This window comes from Sabethes cyaneus, chromosome 3 (assembly GCF_943734655.1).
Source record: "Sabethes cyaneus chromosome 3, idSabCyanKW18_F2, whole genome shotgun sequence".
Classification (NCBI taxonomy): domain Eukaryota; kingdom Metazoa; phylum Arthropoda; class Insecta; order Diptera; family Culicidae; genus Sabethes; species Sabethes cyaneus.
In genome coordinates this window covers 73,034,315-73,051,891 of record NC_071355.1, presented here as the reverse complement: position 1 = coordinate 73,051,891, position 17,577 = coordinate 73,034,315, and the positions used below count along the sequence as shown (strand labels likewise).

Genomic DNA, 17,577 nt, shown 5'->3' with positions numbered 1-17,577 from the left:
CGACAAGACAAAATTTCCCACGATAATTATCAGCCGTCCAGATAATCCAAAACGTTAGTATAAAAACCACTGTCCAACGCTTCCAATCTATAGTTTATTTGATTCGTCCAAAATGAAGACCATCCTATTGGTTATTGCAGCTTTGGCTCTGGCTAGTGCCGAATGGATCGAAATCGATTGGTCCCAGGTTAAACCGATCGAGGAATTTGACCACTACTGGGCCCGCATCCCGCAGGAATGGCAATTCCTTCGCAAGCAGACACCATCCCGCAGAATCACTAACGGACAGGAGGCTTCTCCAGGTCAATTCCCGTATCAAATCGCCCTGCTCAGTACCTTCACCGGTGGCACCGGTTTGTGCGGCGGATCAGTTTTGACTAACAACTTCATCCTAACTGCTGCTCATTGCGTCCAGAATGCTTTAGGAGGAACGGCTATCATCGGTGCTCATGACCGAACTGCCAATGAGGCATCTCAGCAGAGAATCGCCTTCGGAGCAGCGGGTATCAGAATTCATGCAGGATACACGCCAACCAACGTCCGAAATGACATCGCCGTAGTACAACTGAACAGTGCCATTGTTTTCAATGATCGTGTCCGACCAGTTCGAATTCCTGCTGTAGGAGACAGTCGTACCTTTGCTGGATTGACCGGAACCGTTTCCGGATTTGGGCGTATTGCTGATGGTAGCCAAACCACTGCCGCTGTACTCAGATTCACTAGCAACCCAATCCTGACCGAGGCGGACTGTCTGACAGACTGGGCCAACAACGCCAACCTCATTCAGGCACAAAACATTTGCCTCTCCGGCGAGGGTGGCCGCTCTTCATGTAACGGAGACTCTGGTGGTCCAGTGACCGTAGCCGAAGGAGGTTCCCTGCAAGTTGGTATTGTTTCGTTTGGATCGGCCGCTGGCTGCTCGATCGGAATGCCGTCAGTGCACGTGCGCGTTACACACTTCCGTGATTGGATTGTGGCGAACTCCGATTTTGTGTAAAATGTTTAGGTTGGCTGTTTCGAAGAAATGACTTCCGCCTAATTCAACAAACGAAACCGGAAAAGGACTTTGCAACAAACTTAACGAACATGATACACATTTTGTAGATATAAAAATTTCATTATAACTTCGACCAAATAAAAAAATAATAGCATTCATCAAATAATTATTTTAATAAGGAGGCGATTGTTGGCAAGTGCATATGATGACTTCAACAGTGAAATACACTCTTAAATGATTTTACCCGTAAACAGGTTGGATTTAGCAAAAACTAGGTTAAAACTACTCAAAATGCCCTTAAAGTGTACAAACCCAAATTCTGAGTTGTTTCCCAACGAAAAAATTGGCAGCAGGTACTTAAAAGTGCGTTATTTGTCACAGAGAATTATTTGGTTATTGGTAATAAGTAGCGAAAGTTGGTTTAATTTTTTCTACAGTTTGAGTTTGTATTCTTTAAAGGTATTTTAGGTAAGGTATGTTGCGGCTTCGTCGTAATTGCCTATTACCGTCCTATCAAACACAAATTATTAAAAATATCAGCGATTTTTATGACACACAATGCAAAACTAGTTATTCTCTAATATTTTAGTTTGTTGTCTATCATACGCGATCAATCAAAGTGAGCTGAGATCTATTTAAATGCTTTTTATCCTACCAGCTAAATTTCCCACGTTTTTTCGTGCGACGAAGAAGAAAATGTCGACTAACCGTTTTAATTTTCGTCATTCATAAATGAAAATAACTCACGCAAGGCAATGTCGTTATTCTACAGCTGGGAAAACTTGCCCGACCTGCAGAAATTTAGCAGAATAACATTTGCCATGCCGTCCTACACAAATACAAGCGCACTAGCTTCGTAAACATTGTTGTGATTTTTAGTTCGGACGATGAAAAATTTTGATGGACGGATTTTAAAACGGTACGACGAATTTAAGAAATAAAGTCAGTTGCGCAATTTCAATACTATGCTTTAATAATCGCTTTTCAGTGATTTCAAAGTTCACGAATCGGAAGGTAAGTGTGTTTTAGTCAAATCAGCACAAGGACTTTTGGAGTACCGTCGTGCCAGGCTTCTTTGGATACGTAGGGCTACTTTGGACACATTTATTTTCAATACAATAAATAATTGAATATATCATCAACGTACCTAATTCAATTGCAAATCGCAAGTTAAAACTTGTACCGACCTTATGATACATCTTGGTCGTTTTTGTTTTGCTACACTGTTGTTTTTCATGTAAAAAGTAGATTGCGCAACGCAGTAATTTTTTTTTAATCGAGAAACTTTTGGCCAGAAATTACGTAAAGCGACTGTAAAACATTTACCAACTGCTGTTGAAACATCATTTATTATGTCAGGTAAGAAATATAATTGTTAATTTGTTTGAATATATTGCTGAAAACAAATATTCTACATAAAATTAAAACGACCCACCAATTACGCCTCCATTTTGGTTGATTGCCCAAATGCTTGTTTTCTTTCTTTATAGGATCACTAGCTGACCCGACAAACTTCGTATTGCCACAAATTAACCTGTGTTGTACATAAATCATGAATCTCGGATGATCTTTGTCACAATCTCGAGTTTCGCAAGCCCCCCAGTGGGCGGCGCTTCCGACGACGGGTCACCGGCAACACTCGTGACCGTCTCGTCCTGAATGATCTAGTGTTACTATAGATAGTTTTTGTGGTCTTGTATTGACTAATGTTTTATGGAAGAGTCTCGAATTTCTCGAGTTCGATTAGTTTTTGAGTTTCGCAAAAATTTCTGTTTTATTTGTATGAGAGTCCATATCCCCCTACCACAGGGGTGAGAGGTCTCTAACTATCGTAAAATAAATTCAAGACTCCAAAATCTCCCACATGCCAAATTTGGTTCCATTTGCTTGATTAGTTCTCAAGTTATAAGGAAATTTGAATTTCATTTGTATGGAATCGTACCCTCTTAAAGGGGAGATGGGCCATAAGTCGCTTTTTAAAGAAGAGAGGGGTCTCAATTCACCATAGAAAAAAATCTTGCGTCCAAAACCACTTACATGTCAAATTTGGTTCCATTTGCTTGATTAGTTCTCGAGTTATGAGGAAGTTTGTTTTTCATTTGTATAGGAGCCCCCCCACCCCCCTCTTAAAATGGGGAAATCCATAGAAAATATACCATAGAAAATATTCTTGCCCCCAAAAACACCCACATGATAAATTTGGTTCCATTTGCTTGATTAGTTCTAGAGTTATGAGGAAATTTGTATTTCGTTTGTATGAGAGCCCCCCCTCTTAAAAAGGTAAGGGGTCCTAATTCATCATAGAAAAAATGGTTGCCTCCAAAAACACCCACATGCCAAATATGGTTCCATTTGCTTGATTAGTTCTCGAATTATGAGGAAATTTGTATTTCATTTGTGTAGAAGCACCCCCTCTTAAAGTTGGGAGGGGTCCTAATTCACCATAGAAAATATTTTTGCCTCCAGAAACCTCTACATGCCAAGTTTGGTTCTATTTGCTTGATTAGTTCTCGAGTTATGAGGAAATTTGTATTTCGTTTGTATAGGAGCCCCCCCTCTTAAAATGGGAAGGGGTCCTAATTCACCATAGAAAATATTCTTGCCCTCGAAAACTTTCACATGCCTAATTTTGTTCCATTTGCTTGATTAGTTCTTCAGTTATGAGGAAATTTGTATTTCATGTGTATAGGATCCCCCCCTCCTAAAACGGGGAGGGGTCCCAATTCATCATAGAAAAAATTTTTGTCTCCAAAAACAACCACATGCCAAATTTGGTTCCATTTGCTTAATTACTTCTCGAGTTATGAGGACAATTGTGTTTCTTTGGTACAGGAGCCCCCCCTCTTAAAGTGGGGAGGGGTCCTAATTTACTATAGAAAATATTCTTGCCTTCGAAAACCTTCACATGCCAAATTTGGTTCCATTTGCTTGATTAGTTCTCGAGTTATGAGGAAATTTGTATGGAAGCCCCCCCTTTTAAAGAGGAGAGGAGTTGTAATTCCCCTTATAAAGAGGGGAGGGGTCTCAATTTACCATAGAATAAATTCTTGTCACCGAAAACACCCACATGCCAAATTTTGTTCTATTTGCTTGATTAGTTGTCGAGTTATGCAGAAATTTGTGTTTCATTTGTATGGGAGCCCCCCCTCTTAGTGGGGGGAGGGGTTTCTAACCATCACTAAAACCTTTCCTGGCCCCAAAAACCCTCTACATGCATATTTTCATGCCGATTGGTTCAGTAGTTTTCGATTCTATAAGGAACATACGGACAGACAGACAGACAGACAGACAGAAATCCTTCTTTATAGGTATAGATGGTTTATAGGTATAAACGAGTATCGGGGAGTCGCAAGTATGGAAATTTCACGGAACAAAGTTTGTCTGAATGCCTTGAAGCTGAAAAGGATTGTCACCCGCGGAGTTAGGGCATGCTACTGTTTTCAACGAAGCAGAAGAGAAAGCATTTGCTAATCATAGCTAGGTGCTTGGTAGAGATGGTCGGGTAGCGGAAAATTTGCCCGAAACCCGCACCCGACCCGTACCCGCCGGGTTCGGGTCGGGTTCGGGTATTGGAAAAAAATAATTTGCGGGTTCGGGTCGGGTACGGGTTCTTAATTTTTGTTTTTGAAACCGGGTACGGGTCGGGTCGGGTATCTCTATTGACCACATTTAACACTAAAGATGGTCGGGTACCCGTACCCGACGGGTTGCGGTCGGGTTCGGGTATCAAAAATAATAAACTTGCGGGTTCGGGTCGGGTACGGGTTTTCAATTTTTTTCTTAATCGGGTACGGGTCGGGTTCGGGTATTCAAATTTTCATACCCGACCATCTCTAGTGCTTGGGGATTTCCAGTCGGAATAGCCGATTTCCAAGCGGCTGTCAAAAATTATCTCGATGCACATTTCATTCACTGCAAAAACACCATGACGAAGTCGTTGGTTTGAACTCTAGCAAACCACGAAAACGGAAGCTGAACGTTCCAGCAGGACAAAGTATCACCCCGGCGGCTCGTCAATGAACAACAAGGCGAAAAACATTATCCCAAATGAAAAGCAGTCTAAGAAGAAAATGAATCAAACGCTTCGCGACAAAAATTGCTAAAAAGTCTTCATTTTCGAAAATTTCCTTTTATTTCTCATGAAAATGGACAAAACTGGTTCAGAACTGCAATCATTTATGAAACAATTACTTTTAAAATACAATTACATTTGATTTAAAACGAGTTGCTATACTTGTCCAAAGTAGCCCGCCTCTTTCAAAGATTAACGTTTATTTGACATAGCAGGGTTATTTTTGCAAATAAGAATATTATTGTAGTTTATATTATTCTTAGTTGATGGTCAATGAAGGGCCAGTAAAGATCAATCAAAAAAGCGTTGCTTTTTAAAACAAGTTTTGAAAGATTCTCTAGCATATTTTGATTTGAGCTTAGAATTGTCCAAAGAAGCCCGGCACGGCGGTATTCATTAAATCCATCCAGCAAATGATGAAAATTATAACGGCTTTACTTACTACGACGGGAATAAGAAATAAACCCTAGTTTTGACCAAGTTTTAGCTTAATCCGACCTATTTACTAGTAGACTCAATTAAGAGTGTAGGTCGATATTTAATCCAGATCCCAACCATTTGCACGTAACTATATATACGAAAGGCCGTCCCTATTGGCAACATAACGTGTTGAAATGTTGAGATTTCGGATGAAATTAAAAAAGGAGTCTTCGTAACGTGTTATGAATATAGATAGTAGTGTAAACATACATCAGCGAAGATGAATCTTTTGTATCCAAGCGAACTGTCAAAATGTGTGTCCAAAAGAGTATGACGTCATTATATCATATGCAGCGCTAGAGAATTTTAAAGTTTTGTTGAGATGTCATTGTAGTTTTTTTCATTGTCAGTTGTGCGAGAAGGTGTATGCGCTGATTTACGTTTACTCTTATATCTTATATCGCCGAAATTCAGACAGCAAATATTGTTCGCTTCATTGCCAATAAAACTTTTTGATTGGTAACTTTTTTGACAGTTTGAATTTGTCGCAAGAAAATCTACATGGCTGTACGTGAATGACTAGCTGCTAGTGACTCACTAGCACATAAACTTCAAACCAACAGTTTGAAATTGTTGTTTGACATTATTTCTGACAGAATTATTGAAATTTACACTTGCAACGGTTCTGCCGACGGTTTCGTTCACGACAGTTATAATTTATCGCGTTCGAGTGAGTGAGAAATTTACAATATTAAACGAGGTTAGAAAGGGTCATTGAAGCAACGCTTACGAAGTTGTGTAGCGTTCCACTTTACCCAAGCTGAAGGGGGCAACTACTTCCTCGTGGTACCAACCTGAATACGAGAAAACTTAGTAGAAATAACATAATATAAACAAAGTAACAAACCCCGGTAGAAACAAATGTATAAGAACAGGGTACGAGGTACTCAGGCTAATGCTGAGTATCAATACGAGGCAAGGCATGGCCTTGCCAGCCATGAGCGTTTATCCCTATGTCAGGGTAGGCTCTACGTATATTAATATACAAAAATTATCGTGCACAAACAAATTATCGGCTTAAAAAATTCGAAATCGTAACTAAAGCTTGGTATAGTCGGCCCAAATTAATTTCCAATTGTCTACAATGATAACAACTGACATACATACGATTTTCAACACAGAATTGTATAGCATTAAAGAGCGCGTCGCGCTTAATCGGATATTATCGTATATAAATACTTATGTAATCGTGATGCCTAAAATTATTCCTAATCACGTATATCGCCTTCAAAATAGTACGGATATACCAATTTGCGCATCAAATATGATTTATTAACATGTAACTGTACGTACTGCTGATTTTTACCCTTTATATACATATGATAATGTTAGCTGGGTACCATCATCAAGGTAATGAGCTCCTGCTCTCCAGGCTAGGAGAGACTAACGGCAGCGACTGATCCGAAGTGGGCGGCTGAATCAAAAAACATGATATCTCGACACGAAAGCTAAGATGATAGCCCTATCACGAGACCCGGTACCGTGACCTTGGTAAGAAAACTCCGCGGAAGGGCCCTATTTTCCAGAGCGGTGACACCACCAACAAACTGAAAACCGGGTTTTTGGTGTTGCGCAGAATGTTAGATCGCGCGGTGGATTGAAAGGCGATCAACGAGAGCTTGTGTCTATTGAGTCGCAAGCCGCAAGTAAGGACCGGCTACCAACAGAGCTATATAAACTTGACCGAAAAATGCCGCCCACAAGGTACTGTCCCAGATCCTATTACGCTGGCTGTCGCCGACAGCACAGGGTTTTATAGGGAATTATCAGGCGAGCTTCATCACGGGTTAGCACCGCTATGGACCAAATTTTTATCATCCGACAGATCTTGCAGAAATATCGGGAATACAACATGCCCACGCATCACGTCTTTATTGACTTCAAAATAGCATACAATACGGTCGATCGAGACCAGATAAGGCAGATAATGTTCGAACACGATTTTCCGGACAAACTGACGTGAATGAACAGGGCCACACGGGATCGAGTGATTGGTTTCGTACGCATCAGGGGACACTCTCGAGTCCCTTCGAGACGCGGCGAGGGCTGAGACAAGCGGTAACCGTTGACTACGACCCAGCTAGCACCAACTCGTATATCAATGCACGAAAACTATCGTAAATATCTCCTAACAAACTCGAAATCGTAACTAAAGCTGGATTAAGTGGGATCAAGTTGATTTTCTGTCGTATATAATGATAATGACTGACATACATACGATTTTCAGCACAAAATCGTAGAATAGTACGGAGCGACTCGCGCTTAATCGGATATTATCTTATATAAATACTTATATAGTCGTAACGCTTAAAATTATTCGTAATCACGTATATCGCCTCCAAAATAGTACGGATATGCCAATTTTGCGCATGAAATACGATTTATTTAGCATGTATATCTGTACGTAATGCTGATTTTTACCTTTTTTATACATATGAAAATGCTAGCTGGGGACGATCTAGAAGTGGTAGACGAATTGATGTATTTGGGATAACTGGTGACCGCGGGCAACAACACTAGTGAGGAGATGCAGCGGCGCAGAACTATACGCCGCCATACGAAGCTGACCCTCATTAGACCGATAGTTCTTTATGGACTTTAAACTGTGAAGCTGCTTTTGGTGGGCATACGCGCCCTTACCGTGTTCGAGCGGTAGGTGCTACGGATGATATCGGGCGAAATACAAACTGAAAGCATAGAGTGGCGGAGGCGTATAAATCACGAGCTACTGGCGGAGGCGTATAAATCACGAGCTACTGGCACTGGTTGGAGAGCTTCCCATCATACGTCTGTCGAAAGTCAATAGGTTAGAATAGTAGGGTAGAGGGTCCCAACATACAAGATGGCTCGATCAGGTCGAATGCGTCTTGCGACAACTTAGACGCCTGGGAAAGTGGCGATGAGTGAGCCAAGATCGAGCTGAATAGAGACGATTGCTTGAAACAGAACAAGCCACCCCTACGTGAACGATAATGACGACGATATCTTGTTTTGTTTATCTTTCTGATTTGGAGTCACTACCTTCTCATAAATCGACAGTCCGGCTCGATTTCAAGCCCGATGCATGTTTTAGACGGAACTCCAAATATGTTTGCGACTGTTTGCTTTGTTTGTCCGCTCTGTTTTGTTGACTTCCTGGCTTCCGGCTATCGATTTCTCTCCGAGGCTTCCTGGCTGTCGACAAACCTTTCCCGAACACTTTTATTACGTTGGAGACATTTTATTTGGGAACATTTCGATTTCGCTAACTCGACGTGCAAGTAATTCGGATTTTCGCAATGCGCGAATAAAATTTTACAAACATTGTTGATCATTTGATAGCTAATGTGCTCTTCCAGAAGAGGAAACTCAAAAACTACATGACATTGAGATTTTTTGCGAAATGGCTTCAAATTAAATTTTTAACGAGAAAACGTCTTTTCGTCTTAGACTGTAAAATTTTCCAGTCCCATTACGCAATTTTAGTGATCACAAATCTCTGTGAAATGTCCTGAAAATGTATATTTTTCACGGGGTGTTCTTGGATGAACTAAAATGAGTTAAATTGGATCATTTTTACTAGACATACAATCAAATACGGCAAATGCTAATGGTTACGTACATTTGTATACCAATTTCAACTGTGTACTTACTAATTAATCTAAAAATGCTTTTCCACAATTGAAAGATTTAATACCATCTTCATTTTATTCTTTTTTAAATAATATATGTACAGGAATTTGGCTAAGAGCTAATCTTATCTCGCGAACAGACCAAGAGCTGGCATCAAAATCAATAATTTATTGACTTAATGAATGCAACAAATACGGAAAAGGTATGTATGTTTCGAGTAAAGGCAAACAACATAATTAAAACAAATACATAAGTGCATTTTATGATAGGTCTTATAGCTTTATAGTATAATTCAGCACTTAAATTTTTATTTCTGCTTATAGCAAGATGGTTTAGTTTTAAGTTTAGTTTTTTTTCCAATCTGGCGAATCGGCAGGAAGTGAAATACAAATTTGAGGTATGTCCGAGCCAAGATATTATGTATGAGAAGTTAGTAAAAACCAAGATAAATCTTCGCTCATAGATAATCTAGGAAAACACGCATTGTTACAATCGTATCAATAACACATGTTATCAGACACTTCTTCCGAATCGTGCAATTTCCCCGATCCCAACAAGACAAAATTTCCCACGATAACAAACTTCCGTCCAGATAAACCCAAGCCTTAGTATAAAAACGACTGTCCAACAGTCCTAATCTATAGTTTATTTGCTCCGTCCAAAATGAAAACCATCCTATTGGTAATTGCAGCTTTGGCTTTGGCTAGTGCCGAATGGATCGAAATCGATTGGTCCCAGGTTAAGCCGATCGAAGAATTTGACCACTACTGGGCCCGCATTCCGGAGAAATGGCAACACTTGCGAAAACTGACACCATCCCGCAGAATCATCTTTGGAGAGGAGGCTACTCCGGGCCAATTTCCGTATCAAATCGCTCTACTCAGCGACTTCATCGCTGGCACCGGCTTGTGCGGCGGATCAGTTTTGACTAACAACTTCATCCTAACTGCTGCTCACTGCGTCCAGAATGCTCTAGGAGGAACAGCTATCATCGGAGCTCATAACCGAACTGCGAACGAGCCATCTCAGCAAAGAATCGCCTTTGGAGCAGCGGGAATCAAGATTCACTCAGGATACACTCCAACTAACATCCGAAACGATATCGCCGTAGTACAGTTGAATAGTGCCATTGTTTTCAATGCTCGTGTCCAGCCAGCTCGAATTCCTTCCGCAGGAGACAGTCGTACTTTTGCTGAATACACTGGAACCGTTTCCGGATTTGGACGTACCTCTGATGACAGCCAGGCCACTTCGGCTGTACTCAGATTCACTACCAACCTAATCCTGCCCCAGGAACGCTGCCTGGAAAGTTGGGACGCCAGCCTCGTTCAGCCTCAGAACCTTTGCCTTTCCAGTTATGTTGGCCGTTCGCCATGTAACGGAGACTCCGGTGGCCCATTGACCGTATCCGATGGACGTTCTCTACAGGTCGGTATCGTTTCGTTCGGATCACCCGGTGGTTGCTCGATCGGAATTCCCTCGGTGCATGTCCGTGTTACGTACTATCGCGATTGGATCGTGGCAAACTCCGATTATATGTAAAATGCTTGAGTGCTTGACTCTTTCGATTAAGGAAATTACTACTGCAAATCATACCGGACCATGGCAAAAAACTTTTTGTACAAAAATTAATCCACAAATTTTACCCACGTAAATAAAAGAGCCAATGTATCAATTTGATATTACGGAAACAATATATTTCAAGACGTATGTTTCATACAAAGAACCCAAATAACTACCTCGCCTAGTTCAGCATTCACTAAATTGGCCAGAACGTCTCAGAATTTCAGGAAATTTTGCATGCGGGAATAATTCATGGCCTTATTAATATATTAATATTATTAAAAAGCTCGGGAACACTTCCCACAATACTCCAACGGATACCTCACGAATATCGCCTAACTCATAACTAATACCAGTCCCATTTTCTAAGGAGTTTCATACATAAATGGGGCTGTTGTGCGAGTAGCGACAGCGTCGTTAATCGCTAGTTTTGTAGAACACAAGTTTTTCCAACTTTGGTATTTTCCACCACCAAGTTTTGCGACATGAAACAAGAAATTAGATTGGAACATAACTAAAACAAATTTAACTTAAAATAATATCAAAATCTCCGTTAAAATAATATCACCAAGAGAATATAAACCGATAGAAAAACACTTTGCAAAATTCGGTAAAGTCATTAAAATAAATAACTGTTAAATAAATGGAATAATATTAGAAACAACTTTGCTTCTGGTGCTCTAATTTCCATACGAAATCGGCAAAAAGCTTCATATTTTCAACATGTAGAGTTTGGAGCAGCTAGCTTGGTAAGGTTATACCTGTCTGGTGTAAAAAAATGCTTCCAATTTCCCGTTCACTAGCATCTTGCTCCAATGAAGGTGGACGAAGTGTCCTTTATACGAGCACAATGACGATATTAGATCCCTAATTTAATATCCTCATCCAAATTTCCATTCCATTCCTTCCGTATTTTCTTTTTTTTCGTATAATCCTTTTGTCGACCCGCTCGATGACATGCCCGTCTGTGCGCATGTGGAAGTACACCTTTGTGCCGTATACATCAACTTACCCGTAATTGGCACCAACCAGCTTCTGTCGGCGGGTCGGTTGGCATCGGCATCCAGTCTAGGCCAGTAGTACGAGTGGGAAATCCAACACCCGTACGTAGGGGCTTCTTCATCTTCCAAGTGGCTTCCACACTCGTTTTTCCTCGACTCGCCAATTTTCCCCATCCGGCTATTGCTGGAATGCATGCACCTAACCAACAGCAGCGGTTCGGAAACCCTCAGCTGGCGACGTGATTGGAATAGGAAATGTGAGATGGTTTGAATAATGGCGAAATGATACCTCTTCTAGTGCTGGCTGGTAGCTCAGACTGGCATTGTGGTAGTCGGCACTTTGGGAGTTTCTTTCCGGTTGCACCGCGCGTCGTCCGGCGTCCTACGGTTCCGTCCCTGGTCCCCGGTCGATAATCGAGACACTGGTAAATTTATTAATGATGCTATCGATGGAGGTTACAATTGTCGCCTAATGTGTGCGAACTGAAGCGATAATTTCTGGGAAATGATCTTCATTGGTAGAGGGTACTTTTCCTGGGTCACGTTATCGTCATTGAAAATAATTTGGGTGCAAATTGCCACAAAAATTAAAGTTCGGTTTTTAAGAAAATGAATAAGCAGTGATATCCAACATTAAATTCAAAAATCACCGCAAGCAGTGCACCACCCCCTGCTGGTATTAATATGTACCATTTTATGGGCTGTAAAAATTCCCCACATGAAGAGCAATATTCTCCGAAATATTTACTAACAGCAGCAGAAGTTCAGTCGACTGACTGCTAGAAAGCATACTACATCTCGAATCGATTTTTTTTGGGCACCGAAAAGGCTCACCAAAATTGACGGGCTGCTAAATTTAAATCGGGGGGTACTTTTTTCCCCTACAGCAAGCACTCGCTTAGCAGCGGAAATGAATTTTGCCGAACTCACCACATTTTCCTCCCATTTACAAGCTTTCGCAACCCGTTTTCATGTTGACGACGCCATAAAATGATAAAAATAAGACCGAAGTTTTTTTTAAACCCCCTTAAATCGAGCGGTTTGATCTCCCCTTCGAAAAAAAGTTTTTTTGTCTCTTCTGCTTTAAAAATATATACATGGATGAAAGGCGGTCAAGTAAAGCATCTGTATTTGAGTCTAGAAAAATAAATAGTGAAGTATGATAAAACAAGTCAGAACTATATTTAGAGTAAAATGAGTTCATAATAGGAAAACATATGTAAGATATGTTCTTTCTTATTATGAATCTCAAAATGGTGCTTCACTATCGGTATTTGAATCAAAAAGCATGCACCTTTACATGTGAAACAGTTTATTACACCTTGTTCATGTTACTCAAAGCATAAAGGTTCGACCAAAATCCATCACTCACCGTATAGTAGCGATGCCCCGGTTTCACAGATTATTGGCTTACGTTAGATTTTCGCAGAATGTTTCGTACAAGCTTTTAATGTAGGTATCCAACAGAATGCTTTTCCCTGCCCCCCCAGTGGACACGCCAACGTGGAAGCGTTTGTGCGATGGAAGCTATTTAAATATTCATTAAAGTGCACACGAAACGCTGCTGTACAACTCATCTGAAGCTTCAACATTCAACAACTCCTGTTAGCGTTAACAAGCAAGATTTCCCTCAGGTTATTTTACATTTTCCTAACATCTTTTCCATTATTGCGAAGACCATTCTGTTTCCAGCAGCACTTCACCACCACCACCAGTGCCTGGTGGCATGCTGGGGAGTCGGACTGTTGACATATTAGAATGTTTCACAATTAAAGAGGACAAACGGAATACAGGCCAGGCCTTCTTTCGCAATTTAACTATGCTCAAGCTTTGTACGTTCCGATTCCGCATTCACGGTAGACGAGAAAATAAGTGTGATTTCCGGGAAAATTGAATTTCGGCGAATTGAGCTAGCACCAGTACGTTGTGTAGTCGTTGGCTGCCGGAAGTACCATCGAGCTCGGTTTCGGTGGGTTAATTCATTATTCATTGTGAGTAGGCGGAGAGGAACACTGTTGGTTGATGGTTTTAAAGTAGAAGTGAACCAGAAGGGCAATAGGAAGAATATTTGAATTCATTAGCATGACGTGGATTATCTCTATTAATATTTTATTTGTACATCGTAATAGGGTAAGAAAATCTGTGTTCAATTATTTCAAAACAACATCTAATCTGCAAAGACATAAATTTTACGTCGATACAAAATATAGCCATTATTGAATTGATTTAAAGATTGTTCGGTAGTTTGATGCACTCCTTCAGTTCGCTGCACGGAGGAAACGTATAACACTTATCACTGCTGCTGCACATAAGGCACGGGAGGCTATTCCCAGCACGCTACTAATTTCGGCACACATTACCTTGGCTACACTTTCCCAAATAAAAAGTTTTCCTCTATATAACAATACTGAAACGAATGTAGCACTCATAGGCTTTAATGTGTTATAACTATTTTCATAAAAAGGTAAGTAATTTACCAAATTTTATTCAATAAACATCAAAACCACTGTTTTTCCATTGGCACGTAATCAGGCTGAAAAAACCAGCAGCAATCGCTTAAGCGTATCCGCTCTTGATGATGGTTTGGAAAACACACAATTATGATCACGTTTACTTATTCTAGAAACTAAACAGCTGTGAATATGCCATCACATAACAATTCTACTTCTTTTTATCACGGAAGAACACAAAAATTCCCTTCTGATAGGAAGATATAAATCAATTTTCATTCACTAGCCATTAGCAGCATTTTGTTTTTAATTCCAGCATACGGTGCGTTATTTACACTACTACCGATATGTGAGGCCTGAAACGCCTGAAAAGCTTCTATCGTGTTGACATAGCTAGTATTTGAGTGACAACCACTTGCTTCTGGCGCTAGTGTATATGAACGATTCAATGAGACACTAGCGCCAGCAGCAAGCTGTTGTCACTGCAAAACTAATTATCTGCAATTAGCCCGGAATGTAGGCAATACCGACACGTTATCCATCGGTCTCTTTTGATCTGTTTTTGCAAAGCATCTAATTCCTGTGCAGGCTACTTCGGCTGATCGGATTTAAAACACACAGACACCACTATAGAAAATGGGCTCAATTTAGCCGCAGCGACTCCATCATTTCTTGCGACTATAACTCAAATTCAGTAGCGTTTCATTAAAACCAAAATACGCGCCGATATTCAGTAAATAATATTCTATCAACTGGTATACAAATCTTGTCTCGAATAAATATAGTTTCAACGTAATTCCTGAATATTGTTCAGGCTACCGCTTAATGGGCTGGAAATACCCTCCCGTACCCTATATTATTATTTTTTATACGAATAAGGTTTGGGAACGAATAAACCCCAGTTGCATTACACCGCGTGTGACACAAAATCCTGTTTTCCTAGTTAAACCCACCGTCGGAAAAGAATTTACCCAGATCTAGCTTCCCACAGCATGTGTCCATGGTTCATTGAAAAGGATCCAAACACTGGTGCCGTGACCAGGATGTGTACCGTGGGATATTACCTTGAATACACTTTTGGTTGCTTCTGTTGGACGCCAAAATTTCGTCCCGCAAGTCTGAAGAAGGTTACGCTTGCAAGGTTGGAATTGTGTGGAGCTTTCGTTGCTGCAAAACTTTACCGAGCTACCGTTCATGCACTCTGTAGCATCCCTAAGCTCGATGAAGAGAGCAAGCGAAAATTGAGAGTTTGCACTCTCTGAACGCATGTATCTAAAAGGACTGATTAAACGTGTCACTTCATTTTGTACCAGCAACAAGTACAGTTTACTTTTACTAATTTTATATAAATATCACCTCACCTTCGTTAACCGATATTAATCAAGATATATATTTAACAATTGGCGACGAGAATAAAACGGTAATTTAAGTAATTAGTGCAATTTTCTTGCGTGAGTGTAGTTTCGGGCTTATTTTTACTCGCGAATTAAGCTGAAGCGGCCAGCAAAAGTATTTTTGTGATATCTGCGTTGTGCCATTGCGAATTATTTCTAAGAAGAAATTGTGCGTATCAGGCGACGATTACGTCTTTGCGAGTGTGATTCTGAGACCGGAAAAAGGTTAATTTTTATCCAGAATCAAAAGCTCATCAAATTTTATAACGCATTAGTGATTTTATTTGGTCATCAGCAAAGAAGCGTCAGTGCGAACAAAGGCCGTGGAACGCCAGAAATACGCCATTTTGCAAAGCGGTGCTATACAGTCTTTTGTGGCACGCGTTTTTCTTTTGTTCCGGATATCTTTGTACGGCGGCTGAAAAGTTTTTACATTCACTGGGCGACAGCATTCATTCGAACACCATTTTGTTATATGCTCACAGCTTGACTATCAGCGAGTCAATTTTTTGTTTTTTTGGAAAGTGTTCTGCTGCAGGAGGTGCATGAGTACTGTGCACGATTAAATTGAGGATTTGGCTGCTGCTGTTGATTTCTGGATTTATTGCTGAGGATTTTTTTTGGACGGACATCGAAGATCGATACTTTTGGAAGATTTTTAGTCGACTGTTGCTGTGGGAGGATTTTTGCTGCTGTTGTTGAAGGATTTTTGCTGCTGTTGCAGGATTTTGCTGTTGCTGTTCAACGATTTTGTGTTGTTGGCTGCCATTTACAGAAGTTTACATACCCATTTGCCCCGAGGATATATAGATACGTGGTAAGCTGTTTTATTTATACTGTTTATTTTTTCTTTGGTTTGCTGGAATTATTTTTGTGTAATTCGTAATTATTTTTTAAAGAAATGTCGTTGACAACAGTTACCGAGCCTTATTTGCCTGGCTCAATTCCATTCTCCCAATATCTTGAACAACTTGAATGGATTTTCGACCACAATAATTTACCATCTGAGAAGCATAAAACGAGTTTTTTAGCTGTGTGCGGGCAAGAGGTTTATTCGGAATTAAAAAAATTGTTCCCAGGTCAGAGTTTTAAAGATTTAACGTACAAGCAGATAACGGAAGAATTGACAAAGCGATATGATAAAAATGATTCAGAGGTAATTAATAGCTTCAAATTTTGGACTCGACGACAGGGTCAAAATGAGAAAGCTGAAGATTTCGTTTTGGCTGTCAAGGTTTTAGCTGAAAAATGTGATTTCGGAAATTTTAAGGAACGTGCGATTCGAGATGTTTTGGTAATCGGTGTTTTTGATAAAACGCTTCAAAAACGTTTATTTGACGAAGAAGACCTAACGGCGTCTAAAGCAGAAAGATACATTTTAAACCAAGAGTTGGCCAGTGCAAGGTCAAGATTATTGAACAGTGACGACGAACGGCACATGGGAGTGGTAGCGCGGTTGGGTCGTAGACCTGATCGTGCTCACCGCCGATATCGTAGTGGAAGTCGTAGCATAGATCGAAATCGTTCGTTTTACAGAAGCGGAAGTAGAGGTAGATTTGCGGATAAAAGGAATAGAGAAGATAAACCTTTATATTTATGCTCCTTTTGCAAAAAGAAAGGCCACACTAGGAAATTTTGCTATCGTTTTAAAGAAAAAAATCACCACAAAAACAAACCTAGTGTAAAGTTTTTAGATTCTCCTAAACCAGCCTCCTCCGGAGTTTCTTCGCTATTTAAAAGATTGAAAACTGATATGAATTCTGACACTGATGACGACGATATACCTTGTTTAATGATTTCAGCAATCAATAAAATAAATGAGCCTTGTTATGTTGAGGTGCACATAGAGAATAAGCGTTTAACAATGGAAATAGATTGTGGTTCGGCGGAATCAGTGATATCGGAAGAATTATTTTTACGAAATTTTAGAAAACATGAAATCAAGCCATGTTATAAAAAACTGGCTGTTATTGATGGAAAAAAATTGAAGGTAGTAGGTAAATCGGAT

At 40.2% G+C, this 17,577-nt stretch overlaps 3 protein-coding genes across 3 annotated transcripts in view; 2 read left to right on the top strand and 1 right to left on the bottom strand.

Annotated features, from left to right (window-relative positions):
• Positions 1-17,577, bottom strand: part of LOC128743666 (exocyst complex component 4-like) — a 129,630-nt gene that overhangs the window by 48,640 nt on the left and 63,413 nt on the right. The gene's annotated exons all lie outside the window — the stretch shown is intronic.
• On the top strand, positions 104-997 carry LOC128743665 (brachyurin-like). The gene has a single exon (XM_053840284.1). The coding sequence runs from the start codon at positions 113-115 to the stop codon at positions 995-997; it is 885 nt and encodes a 294-aa protein (XP_053696259.1). The 5' UTR covers positions 104-112.
• LOC128743664 (chymotrypsin-like) lies at positions 9,825-10,703 on the top strand. Its single transcript, XM_053840283.1, has one exon. It carries the CDS (start codon positions 9,825-9,827, stop codon positions 10,701-10,703), a length of 879 nt encoding a protein of 292 aa, XP_053696258.1.

What these genes read in the sequence shown, in the direction of transcription:
- LOC128743664 (XM_053840283.1), top strand. Translation starts at nt 9,825, where the DNA reads ATGAAAACCATCCTATTGGTAATTGCAGCTTTGGCTTTGGCTAGTGCC.
- LOC128743665 (XM_053840284.1), top strand. Translation starts at nt 113, where the DNA reads ATGAAGACCATCCTATTGGTTATTGCAGCTTTGGCTCTGGCTAGTGCC.